At 49.2% G+C, this 13886-nt stretch overlaps 1 protein-coding gene, 1 long non-coding RNA gene and 1 other non-coding gene across 3 annotated transcripts in view; 1 reads left to right on the top strand and 2 right to left on the bottom strand.

The window, feature by feature from the left end:
- Nucleotides 1-3616: 3616 nt before the first annotated feature.
- Nucleotides 3617-3904, bottom strand: LOC149918110 (RNase MRP). The gene has a single exon (XR_016466557.1).
- Nucleotides 3905-4957: 1053 nt separating this feature from the next.
- On the bottom strand, nt 4958-9218 carry CDKN2AIP (CDKN2A interacting protein). Its single transcript, XM_031607475.2, has 3 exons — nt 8867-9218; nt 8626-8756; nt 4958-7835 (listed from the first exon to the last, which is right to left on the bottom strand). The coding sequence occupies exons 1-3, from the start codon at nt 9085-9087 to the stop codon at nt 6199-6201; spliced, it is 1989 nt and encodes a 662-aa protein (XP_031463335.2). The 5' UTR covers nt 9088-9218; the 3' UTR covers nt 4958-6198.
- A 68-nt stretch (nt 9219-9286) lies between these two features.
- The window catches only part of LOC116238016 (uncharacterized), a 65078-nt gene continuing 60478 nt past the window's right edge, over nt 9287-13886 (top strand). The window contains exons 1-2 of the long non-coding RNA XR_004168854.2: nt 9287-10591; nt 12249-12348. This is a non-coding gene — a long non-coding RNA (uncharacterized LOC116238016). The remainder of the gene's footprint in view (nt 10592-12248; nt 12349-13886) is intronic.

Consider the following 13886-nt stretch of genomic DNA (forward strand, 5'->3'; position numbering starts at 1 on the left):
GCCTTCGGGCCCGGCCGGCCCGCCCCGCCGCGGGGTCCCGCACCCCTTCCCGCCCCTGCGGAACGGCCGCCGCCGCCGCCGAAGCAAAACCCACTTGGAGCCCCCGCCCCTGGTCGCCTAGCTACGCGCATGCGCGAGGCCCTGCCCTTATAAGGCGCGGCTAGAGGCGCTGCGAGGGGTTCGCATTCTCCCGCCTTCCACTCTCGCGCGCTCCTATTGGCCCGGCGGGCGGGAGGGGGCGGGACGCGCTTCGGGGGCGGGGCCTCTCTTAAAGGCCCACGCGCCCTCCTCCCCATCTCCTACTCCGCCTACGGCCCAGGGCCGTCTCCGCTGGGAGCAGCGGGGGGGTCGCTCCCCGGCGAAGGTACCTGCCGGGCGGCTCTCGGCACCGCGCGGCCCCGCGGCGGCGGGCGGAGGGATCGCCGTGAGGCGGCTGCTCGCCCCGCCCCTCCCCAGGTGCCCCGGCAGCGCCGCGCGTGGGCGGGCGGCGGTTACGGGGGCGTTGAGGCGCGGGATCCTCCGCGGGCGCGGCGGGGTTCGTTCTCTGCACCCGCTTCAGGGAAGTGTGTGAGTTGAGCCTAGGCTTTCGCTCGCGCCAACGGGGTGTCCTGGGACGGCGGTTTTTGGAGTCTGAGGCGTTGAGTAATGGCTGTCGACAGACGGCTTTGCCCGAGTTAGCAGCGTGTTGGCAAGTGCGTGAAAAGGAACGTAAACAGGGTAGTAGGCAGAGCTTTCGCAGATTCGGAAAATGAAGGGCAGTAATGCGTGTGAATGGCTGCGGCGTTCCGCTCTGCCGTGAGGAAGTAAAGCTGAGAAGCAGATTCCTGCTACGCAGCAGAGAAGTAAAGCAAAATATGCTAATTAAAAATTCAGCGTCAATTACAGACTCCGTGCTGCAGCCCGATAGCCCCTGTGACCCGGCTTCATCTGTTCTTTTGGTGACTGTTCAGCCTTCTGCTGAAAAGCCTAGGAAGCATTTCAGCCTATGGAAATAATAAGAAAATGCAGCGTTACTGCTGAAGACGAGTCTAATGAGGGATTGCAGTTACACACCTAGCATTTAGTGCAAATGCTCAAGCGATGATATCGGGGTGCTCCTTCTAAGCCGATGGATCAGAATTGATTTTGACTACATGTGATACGCTAACCAGTACATCTCTTAAAAACTCTTGGAGCTCAGGAGGGTCAGGAAGTGTCCTGCAAGGGCAGGACTCTGACCTCAGCTTCCAGAGTCCTCCCTGAGAGATTGTTCTGGCTGCCACCCAAATCCACTTGAATCAGGAGCTTTTGCTTCTCTGAGGGGGGTACTTCCTCCATCATACAGAACGTAGACGTGTCCAGCCATAGCTGAACTAACGTGTCTCTTTTTTCCTCCTCTAGAAAGCTTTTACAGCAGTGACTCAGCAACAGGTTGCCCAAGGAGGTTGTGGATGCCCCATCCCTGGAGGCCTGCAAGGCCAGGCTGGATGTGGCTCTGGGCAGCCTGGGCTGGTGTTGGCGACCCTGAACATAGTATGAGGGTTGAAAATAGATGATCATTGTCGTCCTTTTCAACCCAGGCCATTCTATGATTCTGTGATTCTATGACTCTTCCACCTTATTTACTGTTTTAAAACAAACATTTGATGGATTTACAGAGTCCAGATGTCTTAGAAAGTATGCAGTTGAAGTTTAGGGAAGCCAGGTGAGGAGTGGCAATGAGTTGGTCTCATGCAAATATGTCACAATCATTTTATTTTCTTGAGTCCTGAAGCTTGATCCTCCTCCCTTCAAGTCAACAGGAGGATCTGGTTGACTGATGGAAAAGAGCAGAGCCCCTGCTGCCAAGGATAAGCAAATGGTTTTTTTATGCGTTCTTACACAAGCTACGTTTTAAGGCCCATATTGTATTTCTGCTACACAGCATGTGAGAATCACATTGTTATTTCTTGTGAGGATCAAACATACACACCTCTATCATTAAGTTTGTGAAATGAGAGTACTCAGAGCACCCACTGGAAGTTTCAGTAGTTTATCAGGTAGTTTCATTTAGACTATAGGCTATTAATTAAGACTGTTAAGAGTTAATTACCAAGATGCATTCAAGAATTTCTCAACATACAAGGTTACTCTATGCCGATGTATCACCTAGTACCATAATTAATTACTACTATGCTATGAAAAACATTTTAAAAGACGGTGAATAAAACCATAAAACAATTGAGTCCGTGCACTTGAAACAATGCCAATCACCTGATGAAAGCCTGGCTTAAAGAATTCATAATGCTGTCATGTATGTGGATGTTTTTCTTTCCACATCAGGAAATAAAGGTGGGAGTAATCCACCGTAAACATGCCTTGCCCTAAAAACGTCTGCACTGCCTATAAGGGGAGTGCAGGTCTATTGTCACAGATGTCTGCGAAATGAATTCCATTCCGTATACTGAAATGGGGTAATTAGATGCCTATAGTTACCAGTTATGAATGTGACATTTGTTACAGACTCAGTAAGGATTTGGGTTAGAAGACTTGTAAAAATAAGGGCAGCATCTCTGTGCATACCGTTTGCCTGCAGTAAAAGTTAGAATGCCAGAGGTTTTAGAAAAACTGGTAAACGTCAGGTCTGCTTTCCTAGTAGGAGCAAAGCATCTTTTGCCGTGTGAATTCATCTCTGACAACAGCATTTAAAACAGAGAGTTCTGCAGTCTGCTTGGGCCTACTGTTACTTCACCACTCAGACTTCAGAGTGCGTGGCTTCTGATGTTACAGCTGCCAATTCGTTTTTATTTGCAGGAATGCTACTGAAGGAAGAAAATACCTAACTGGTGTTGTCTCCCAGTGCCTTAGCAATATACAGCCAAGCTCGGAAATGATCAACTGTCATTTTCAAATTATCCTTTCATATCCTTGAGAACATTGCCCACTATCGACATAACGCTTGGTTTTCTCAGAAGGTGTACGCGAGCGTGTCCTAAATGCACCTGAAACCCTCTGCCATCGCTCCCCAAGGGCTGCAGGTCTGAATGTTGAGTGCTGACGGTGCTCAGCTTGGGCCACCTCTGTACCCGCATGTCCCGGCTGGACCCGCACTCGCCCTCACTCAGTGACTCGGGTCCGGCCAGATCACAGCTGTTACCATCCCGGAGCACAAGCTGTTCGCTCCCCAGAACGAACGTCCCCGCGAGTCTGTGCACAGCTTCACCTTGTCCGTGCCGGCTCCTGCTGCAGAGGGCTGACGGCTCCGCAGGTGCCGGCTGCACAGAGCTTTGGAGGCATCCTCGTTAGCAAGCAGGATGAGGACGCTGTGATTTCGTTACAGTTTCTCAACAACAAACAGCTCTACAGAGCCGTGCCCTCGTTCAGTTGTTTCTTTGGGGGTGGGTTTTCTGATAGCGTTTTTGAACGATGTGCTTAGATGGCATAAGCAGAATTTAAAATCTGTTTTTCTACTCGATCACGTGGAGAGCTCCGGGAGAAAAGAGAGCGGGACGCCTGAGTGTTTCGAGCAGCCGTTGTTCCCGCGTGCACGGAGCAGCCCAGCCCCGAGTCCCGGCAGCACCCCGCGCGGCTGTGCAGTGCCCGTCGGCTGTTCGCGGAGGAGCGGCCGATGCGAATAAGGGAGGGCTCACCAAAAAGGGATGGCCTGAGAGTGAGCCCCGTTCTGTTGGTGCTGCGGCCCCGGCTGGCGGGACTCGCCTCCGCACTACCTGCGTGTCTGTGGCCGTGACGAAGGCCCGCCCCGCGCTCACCCGCTCGGCCCGGGAGCGTCTCAGCGGCGTGGCGTGGGCTGCGGGGCGGGGCGGGCGCCGGCGGCGCGCGGCACTCTCTGCCCGCGGTCCGGGGACTTTCCCCTAGGCGGGCACGCGGCCCTCGAGGAACAAGCGTCCTCCGTGCGTGGCCTAGAGAGCAGGTCTTCAGAACATCCCGCCTCCGAGTACTCCACCGCCGTCCTTTATGTCTCCTCAGAAGAGACTTCTGCCAGCTTATGGTGAGTAACGTCCGCCGCCCAGTTCGTCCCGTTTTGCCGGCCTCAGAAAACCGTACACTTGCGTTTGGAAGCCACTCGGCCGCGATTCAGGGCAGCAGCCGGCTGGCCGCAGCCAGGAAACGCGACTGAAGTTCTGCCGCGCGGCGCCCCGTGGGTATTTTATGCAAACCAGCGCGCCGCGGCCCCGCCCCCATGCGGACGGCGCTTGCGCAGCCCACCGTAGGGTGTGCGGCGCGCCCTGTAGCCGCCGGGGTTGGTTTGCGTTCGTCACTCAGCGCTGAGTGTCGCGTTGGTGAATTCTCACCCTTAACGCCCGTCTGCTCGTGTTATAACCTACGCGTTTGGCCACATCCCGCGCAGAACGTACAATAAAAATACCACACTTGAACTTGCAGTTTCTGTAAGAGCAGCCCCAGGCTCCTCTCGATGTCGTCGAGCACCTCAGTGCTCTGCAGTCACCAGATCGCCCCTTCGAGGCCGGCTCCGCTCCGCGGATGGGAAATGAGGGCTCTCCCACAGCAACGCGCCGCCATCTGCAGCCAGAGCTCGCGGAAGACCGGGGGGCGTGGGTCGTCCCTCACAGCCGCTCGGCATCTCCAGCCAGGCGAGGCTTCCCAGTGCCAGAAGCAAGCACCGAGTCTATCTCACACCGTGTGGGAAGCAGCGTAACAGCCTGCGGTCCAAACTGTGGGTCACGCTCCAGAAGCACGTGTGGGGAACTCCCGAGAAACGCAGCTCAAGGTAAGGCCGGCCAAGGGCCCAGCAGCACAAGGCCCCGCCGGAGGCAGGGCTGAGCTGGCCAGCCAGGAGCACGCGTCTGGTTCTGGAGGCTGGGCAGCCGCTGCTACTCAGCACCGCATCCGTACAGCACAACAGTGCTGCTGCGGTTTAGTCACTAAATGACTCAAAGTATTTAAGTGGAGGTGTTTACTGCTGAGATCCCAGGATCCCGCAGTACTCAATCAGTGAATCTGTCAATCAATGCCAGGTCACCATTAAGTGGTACTAACTACTGTAATTAGACAAGACTAATCCAAAACAACACTGAAGACATAACGCTTTCACAATTACACATCATTAACCAATAAGTCAGAACATGCGATTTGTGCAGGTATTTCCAGAACACTGAAAACATAAACCTCCTGCTTTGCTTCAAACCATCATGAACATCATGTAGAAAGTAGCTAGCAGCAAGGGGCTCAGCGCAAATGCTTGACACTCCTATCTCTGCAAGACAGCAGCAGCTTGTTTTTGCTCACCTACCCCTCAGTGAGGGTTAGAAAAGCCCAAGCAATTACTGTATAGGTCCACTCAATGGTACAGTATTGAAATTACTCATCCCAAGAAAACAACTCAACCTAGCAGGCCTTGACACTGCTCAAAGTAAAGCTTCTCTGAAGGTGTCACACAGTTAATGAAATGGCTAGAATAATTAACAGCTATAAGAAAGTACTATAAACACACATCCCAGAGATTTTATTGTTTCAGTAGCAGTCAAATATGCTTAGTATAGAAATCCATGTTTATTTGAAAAAACTGCAAAGGATTTTTCACAATATAAATTAGGTCTACTTACAGAGTTTTAGTGGCTGAAGTAGCTGTGACTCGACTGCTAATTGGTTATTTGCTAGTGTAATGTTAAATGGGATCTACACTGCTAGTGTAACATTAAATCAGATCAGGGTGTCATTTATATTGCAAATTTTACAAGGTCTCATAGAAATAGTCAACCAACTCTTTTTCTAATAACAGCAACAGTGAACACTATGAACAATACATCTGAAATGGATGACTCAACTTCTCGACTGAAGTTTCTAAACAACTTTCAATCATTCAAGTATTATGGTCCCTACATACACACTCCTATGTGGCTAAAAAAGACATGGCAGACAACTCAGCACACTGCCACCATATCGTAGTAATTACAAAATTGTCAGGTTTTAATCAGCAAGTTGTACCTTAACCGGTTAATTAAAAATAGAAGAAGTAGGTAGACTATTTTGCAAATAAAACAGCACACTAGTGTGCCACGTATTAAGGCATACCTTTAAATCCACACTTGTCATCTCTAACAAGTTTCATACAATTGCTACCAAGTGAAAGAAATAGAGTTGTCTTGCAAAACTGAGAAAGAAATACAAAATGTCTGGAAGCCTACATTTTAAAGTACAAAATTAACCTTCAGTCCTCATGTCGAAATACTATACACAGTACAAACAGCGATTCTCCCCCTATATGATCTCCCGAGGATTTAATAAAGCTGGAGGTAAATTTGAGGGTTTTGATTCTTCATCCAGAAGTACCAAATCTTCGATTTCACTACCTTTGTACTTCCTTTTACATATCTTCACAATAACTTTCTTCTTGAGGAACAATTTCAAAGCTTCTCTTGAAGCAACTGCTTTGGCGTTTTCCATGTTTTTACCACAGCCAGTACCCAAATACACAGACTTGCACCTCAGTTCACAAACTATATTTTCTAGAGAGCTCTTGTTTTGAGGTAAGTCTGCAAGTTCCTTCAGGGGAACGAAAGCAACATCTAAAGTAGCTTTTACAGACTGGATAGATGAGTTAAGAAGTTCCGCGTGATTTACATTAGGACTGAAGCCTCCCACAGCAACCAGTTTCCATGCTACAGCCTTATACAGTCTGTTGAAGAAAGGCTGTCTTTCCTTTGCATCTTCACTGGTTAACGGTTTGCACAAAGCTTTAGCAGGGCCTTCACTGGCCTGCGAACCGCTCTTGGAAGCGAGCTGTGAACTCTTGGTGGCCTGAGCCCCGCTGCGGGAGGGACCTTGCTGTGCACCACTCCGAGCAGCCAGCAGCGATGCCGCCGCCTGAGCGCTGCTCTTGGAGGTCAGCAGTGAGGCACCCTGCTGCGCGCCGCTCCGCGCAGCCAGCAACGAGGCAGCCACCTCTGCGCTGCTCTTGGAGGCCAGGAGCGAGGAACCCGCTTTGGCAGTGCCCTTAGAGGCCAGCAGCAGCGAGGTGCCCACCTGGGTGCCGCTCTTGGGCGCCAGCAGCAGTGATGTGCTTGTCTGAGCACTGCCTTTGGGGGCCAGCAGCAGGGAGGGGCCCGCCTGAGCGCCGCTCTTGGACACGGATGGTAGACTGCTCACTTGGGTTTTGGAAGACAGCAATACAGCACTCGTTTGTGTTGTGCTCTTGGTAGCGGTCACCGGCACTGCTGCTGCCTGCAGGGCGCTCTTGGCAGCAGCTGGCGGCACTGATGCCACCTGTGGGGTGCTCTTGGTAGGGGTCACTGGCACCGCTGCTGCCTGTGAGGTGTTGTTTGTGGCAGCTGGTGGCACCTCCGCTGCCTGCGTGGCACTAGTGGTGGCAGCTGGTGGCACCTCTGCTGCCTGTGGGGCGCTAGTGGTGGCAGCTGGTGGCACTGCTGCCTGAGGGGTGCTGTTGGTGGCAGCTGGTGGCACCGCTGGTGCCTGCAGGGTGTTAGTGGTGACAGCCGGTGGCACCGCTGCCGCCTGTGGGGCAGCAGTTGGTGACCCTGAACGTAACGTAGTTTTTTCAGGTGATGGTACATTTTCACACTTGCCTTCCTTAGGGGGATTCTCTCCTGCTTCTTTTTCCGATGAAGATGGAGCTGGGCTTTGCTCAATGCTATGTTCAGCATCAGCAGGCTTTTCTTCTGCTTTTGCAATTGATTTGGTGGATGCTTCTTGATTTGAACTGCAAGTAGACAGAGAGCTTTCCGAATCTTTGCTAGTATCTTTTTCCTGCTTTTTGGGCAATGGGCTCTCTGTTTCCATAGGAACTTCTGCCTTGGTTGTTTTCACATCTTGTCCAGTGTCCTTAGAATCTTTGCATTTTTCAACAGCTCGCTTCTTGGCAGGCTCCTCTATCCCTTCTGCAAAACAAGGTAGGCATGTTACTCTCTTTGGGTTTCTGCACTGTGAAGCAATTTATCTTATTTTCTAAAACCCCCTCTAAATATTAAAAGAATATTGGGAATATGCCTTGAATTGCAATTTCAAATATAAATCTATTTTTTCAGAATATTTTAGTATTTTTTGACACAAAAATTTGAAATGCAACCTAGCATTTCAAAACACTTTAACATTTGTTTGGCAAAAAAACCGCAACAAAACACTGGCCATATGCTAGACTTTGGTTTTTGTTTTGGGATCTGAAGGCCCATATGTGTTTGTACTCTTGAAGGCCAAAGCAAAAAAGACCAAAGTAGATTTAACAGATTATCTGACCTTAAAAATAAGTGCATTTTGTCCAGTAATATCATGAGCATGTATTTAAAACACCACTTTAGGATTTCTTTTAAGAAGCAAAAGACTGAGTTTCTTACAGAGCCGCAACATTACTTTGCTTTCAGCACCAGGCAGACAGGAACACACGTAAGCTACAGCACAACCACCTACATCACGTTAAAGGAGTTGGCAACAGCTGTAGAAGTTCAAGAGCATTACTGCCATCGAAAGAGCTCGATATTGCCAGCAGAACGTAGGTGCATTACATCTGTTTTAAAGGCACCAACGAGCAAAAAAAATAGAGAGGGGAAAAAATTGAGGAGGAGCTTTAAAAGTCAGCTGTCCCGTTACTTTCTCGACCCGAGGCAAAGCTAGCACATTCAACACAAGCATGTTCTAGACTCCTATGTATTGTCACAGCTATGATCTGCTAACCATTGCTACTTGATATGCCTCTTTTCTTCACCTTGGCAACCAGTTCGTCTCTCGTGGTGCGGACGGGCGCGCCGGTCACTTGGATGCCTTCGGCCATTTCCAGCGCCTTCTCCGTGACCTGAGGCGGGTACCTGCAGGGGCGAGAGCGGGACGGGAGGGGGGGCGGGCGAGAGGGAGAGGGGAGGAGCGCCGTCAGCCGCCAGCCGGCCGCCCCCGGCCGCCCGGCCGCCGCGCAACTCACCGGCAGCCCAGGAAGACGTGGTTGGCCCACACCATGGAGAGGGAGACGAGGCGCCGCAGCTCGGCGCTGCCCGCCGCCGGCGGCTCGCCCACATTGCGCAGCAGGAACTCGCGCCGGTACCGCCAGTGGTGCTCGGGCTCGCAGGCCCCGCGCAGCGCCTCCGCCCAAGCCACCTCTTCCTCCGTCCGCCCCAGGGGCTCGGCCGCCGTCTTGTTCACCATGGCCGCTCCTTCCGCCCGCGCGGGGCCCGCTGCGCCCCGCCCGCTCGCCTCGCCAGGCCCCGCGGCGGAACAACGGCTCGGCGACCGCTCGCTCCTTCCGGCCGCGCGCGATGACCTCACAGCCGGCGCGCGCCGCCCGCCCCAGGCTGCGTTGCGGCGCGAGGGGCGGCCCCGCCCCAACGGCTCTAACGGCCGCGGCGCCGCGCGGGCGGGGCTGTGAGGGGAGCCGCGGAGGGCGGGGCTCCTGCTTCATCCGTCCTCTTGAGAGCGCTCTTGCTTCGCTTTTTGCTTTTGTCTTGCTTGTTTCGTTGCGCTGGGCTTTTTAATTAAAAGGATGGATGCATTCAAGCAGGTTCCTGCTTCCAGGAGTTTATGCTTCTGGAGAGCTCTTTGTCCGCAGCCCTCAGCACTTGAGTTTGTCAGACTGGCGTTTCTCCCTCTTCTCTCCTCTTTTCACAGGAGAAGAGGCGTCACTGTCTATGTTTTTACTTTCCTTGGGAGGTGGTGGCCAGGCGAGTTGTTGCAGCATTTTGGAGAAGCCCTCAATAAATGAGGTGTGCTAAGTGTGGGGGTTGCTGGCTGCAAAGAGCTCACACAACTGCCTGTGCAGCGCTGTACGCCGTCCTTACACTGGAAAAGCTTAGCCTAGAGTTTATTCAGAAATACTTGGAGAATTCTGTGTGGCAAAGCAATGAGTGCCTTGCAGCAGTACTCTAAGCTTCAGTCTGCTGAGGTGATGCCTTTAGAACCAGCGCCAGAAAAACAAATGCAGTTTTTCTCATGGTCTGAGGGAAGTAGGTTTCCTTTATTTTCTTGGTTATCCCACCCAGTGTTCTCTTGTGCATTGCTGGTGGCCAAAAGCAAATAAACGCTCATGAGCATGCAGGGACCTGACAAAAAGAGCAAGAAAAGGGCAGCGAGTTGCGAGTTGTCTGGTGTGGGTGACTCAGTGCTATGAGTTTGTTCAGAAACAATGTCAGGATGTTCAGAAACGGCACTGGTGTGGTGTCACTCCTCTGTATCCAGATGTCGGTCAGTCCTGTATGTGAGTTATCTGACAGTATAATCTGAAATATCTGAAGGATGCGACTGCCACACTGATGTTACCACCTAGAGATGGGGTGGACCTGTCTTCTACGCCTCTGACTCCATGCTACCACGATTCTTGACTTCAGAGTTGATATGGACACTGAAAGGCAAAGGCGAATGGAATCCCTAGCAAACAAGTCTGAGAGTGCGCTCCAGCTAATATGATCCATGCTGCTGGCCTTTCTGGTCATGCTCTCCAAGGAACCAGTGCTCTTTCTAACAAACATAGCTAGGGCTTGGCCCAGACTTGAGAGCTGCCCTTCAGGGATGGCAAGAATTCAAACAGGTCTGGATAGCTGTAGCTGAATTACTGGTCGTCTTGCGAAGGTAGCAGAGCACGCAGCACAACCTTGAACACTCCTCAGCCAACTCAGCTGCCAAGTGAAACTACTGAGGACCAGTCCACGCTAAATTGGTAACTTACCATTTAAGAGTAGCAATTAGACTCTAGAGAGCGATAGGGGCAATGCCATACACTCAGAGGGATTCCAAAAGTGGTATTTTTAGGCTTGCTGGTGAAATGATGCCTCCTGGTGCCAAACGTCAGAGATACCCCTCCACAGCTTAGAGTTTTGTGTCTGCTCTTGGTCACTCCATTTGTGTAAGGTAGTATAGTCTCACCTGTTAGACCTGGGCCCCTCCAGAGGTGTCCTTCTGGGGAGTATTGAAGACCCGGTACAGCTAGAAGGCCTGACACATTATCTGGTACTAGAGTGACTCAATAACTGATTAGAACAACATTTTTTTGCCCAACTTAAGAGAATGCTTCTTTGCCCTCTGACCGTATGGGTGAACACAACCACAACTGGAGAAGTCAGAATCCTTCACGCTTCTGTGCCACAAAAAGTTTTTGTGAGCATTATCTGGGCTCTGGTGCCTTTCTGGCACATTATGCTCTTAATTTGTAGTTAATTAATGCTCCTTCTGAATCAACATAGCCTTTCTCTTGGGACAAAGGCAACCAAGTCTTGGTGTCATGCTGGAAGCAGGCCAGATCCCAGCCCCAGAATGTGGAATGTCGTGCACGTGCCCACACAGACACATAGCTGTCTACCCGCAGTGCTCTCTGAGAACAAGACACATACTGTGTCGCGGGTTGATTAAAAAAGTGCGTTTAGTAGAAAAGAGAGAAAAACACTGCTGTTAATTTTAAAAAAGGAAACAAGTAGTGTTTTCGTTCTCACCAGGAAAGGCAATTTTGAAGTTAAACACCTCATTGATGGTGCTAATACTGTGCATTTAATTTTAAGATTGGAAGAAAAGAGATGTTTTTGTTCCCACCAGGGAAGGATCTTCTAAATACCACATTGATAGTAGTGTTGTTAGAGTCATTTGGGGCTTGATAATAGCTTCTTTTGGCAAGATACAACTAAAATCTCAAGGTGAATCATACCAGCATCTATAATCACAGTACTGCACCTGCACTTGCTGTATAATAAAGTTTATTTCTGCCTTTATAAACTAGTGAATTACTGTTTTTCCAGAGTCAAGTCCTGCTGAAACACAGAGGGCAGCAGCCCCAGTGAGTTCAATTATGTTCTGTGCAGTTAAGGTTAATATATAGTGACACTCGTTATTCAGCTTAATATGAGAAGTGTACCCTTAACATCACAGCAATGCTAAAGATAAAACTCAGAGTTACTGCCGTAGAAGGGTAATGTCAGTGGGACCTTACTGGTCAGGCCAATAAATCCTCTGAAGACCATTTGTAGGTTGGTCCTTGTAATAAGTAAGCACTTGCATGCTCTGGCTTGTGTTGATTAGGAATGCAGTTTGTTCTGCTGGAGCAGAGCACTGAAGGTCTCTTACACTGGCCAGGGACGGTACTTGCAGGGGGACACATTTGCATGTGCCAAGGTAACCTGTCATTACTGTTGAGTGAGCCAGGGGATGTAGCAGTGCACTTCTGCCTTCTGATCTAATTACCTGAGATTGTGGAGTTGTGTTAGATACAACTGTTCCAAATAGCCCTTACAACAGCAGAAAATACTTACTAAAAGAGCATTAATGACTTTGTAAGCTTGTCAGTGGGAGGAAAGGTAGAGTAAATCTATGTTTTTATTTCACCACAGTTATACTTCTGTAAGCAGCTGCGGATTACAATGCCACCTGCTCTCCTGAGACTTCTCTGCTGAGGAAAACTTACTGAAGTTGCAGTGGACAAAACTAAAGGTAAAAATGAAGAGCTGAACTGAGAATCATTTTCACTTACACCTGTGCTCTTACTACTACCTAGAACTATTTTGCATTTAGTAGTACTTTATAAGGGAACTATATAGCAACGCCTACAATAAGGTTGTCAGTTATTTCCCATTATGTGAGTGTGTTAAATTAAACCATACAACTTGCTAAACATCCATTGCTTGCTATGAAATTTTCCATGCTATGGGTGGAAGCTTAGGATGGATTTCCAGACAGAAAATGTGATCCAAGAACAAAGGTAGAGGGAAAAAAAATCGCTTTATCACAGTTAAAATATTGTAGTAATCTTTGAAGAGGCTGTATGCCAGTAGCCTGGAACTAAGAGAAATGAGAGAATAGATCTGGAGGCCAGTGAGGAAGCCAGAAAAATTGGTAGAGCAGAAAAAGACAGAATCAAATCTCAACTTCGGGCATAGGGATAAGAAGTGATGGGAAGTAGAGCACTGACAGAGGAACCATTGAGATTTGAACAGAGACCTGGAGAAGGGAAAGGGAAAACTCTGTGTGCACAGAGACATTTCAATCGATTTTTTTTCACTGCAGTATCTACTGGGATAACTGACAGGAGGAAAACACTCTCCCTTTCTAACCTTGTATGAGGTGTTTTGGTGTTTTCTTGTCTTTTCTGTGTGCTATAAACAACCAAAAGAAATAGAACCCATTTGTCTGCAGAAGTCCATCTTGTGAGACCACCTCTAGAGGGTTTTTAGATAGAAAGCATTAGGCCTTTGGCAAACAGCTCTGCCCTAGAATTGGAAAAAGCCAGAAAACAGCATTAAGAATCATAATGCAAATATTGGTGGGAGTTCATTGTGATTCAGCTAGAATCTAAATGTGTGAGAAGACTTTATCTGAAAAAAAAAAAAGAATTTATAATGAGATGATACCGTTTACACTGAAATTTTATTTGTGTGTGCATCTCCATATGCGTACATACATATGTGCATGTCCATGAAAACAACCACACTCACACATCCACCCCTAATACAGTGTAGTTATATGTGATTATGTTTTTCAAATACTTGCATTGTTGAGAGTGTAAGCACCTGCAAACCTGGTTACCCTTGCTCCTTCAGTCAAACTATTCATGCCTTGGAGAAAGAGAAAAATTACAACTAATATTTTATTGGCTTGGGCAGCAGATAGCTGCATTACACAAATGGGTGCTATTAAATCTTTATGCCATGCTGTACCAGTATGAATTTGGAATGTACTACATATTTTGCAGCCACAAATAACTATTTTAGAAATGATATAGAGAGCTTTCCTGAAACTTCAGGCAACAATGTCAAATCTAATTTGAATTATTGCTATTGAAAATCATGGCTCTGTTTTTCATTATTGTTATAGCAATATTCCTGACAACCTGCAATTTACCTGGTATGAACAGCACCTCCGGAAAATATAGAGCTGTTCAGTGAGCTGTGCTACTTTTGTATATCGTTTCTGTGCATAGCCGTGATATTTCACGCTGATTCCACTAGATGGCGCTAAAGGAAACAAGATTG

This window comes from Phasianus colchicus, chromosome 4 (assembly GCF_987193195.1).
Source record: "Phasianus colchicus chromosome 4, bPhaCol1.hap1.1, whole genome shotgun sequence".
Taxonomy (NCBI): domain Eukaryota; kingdom Metazoa; phylum Chordata; class Aves; order Galliformes; family Phasianidae; genus Phasianus; species Phasianus colchicus.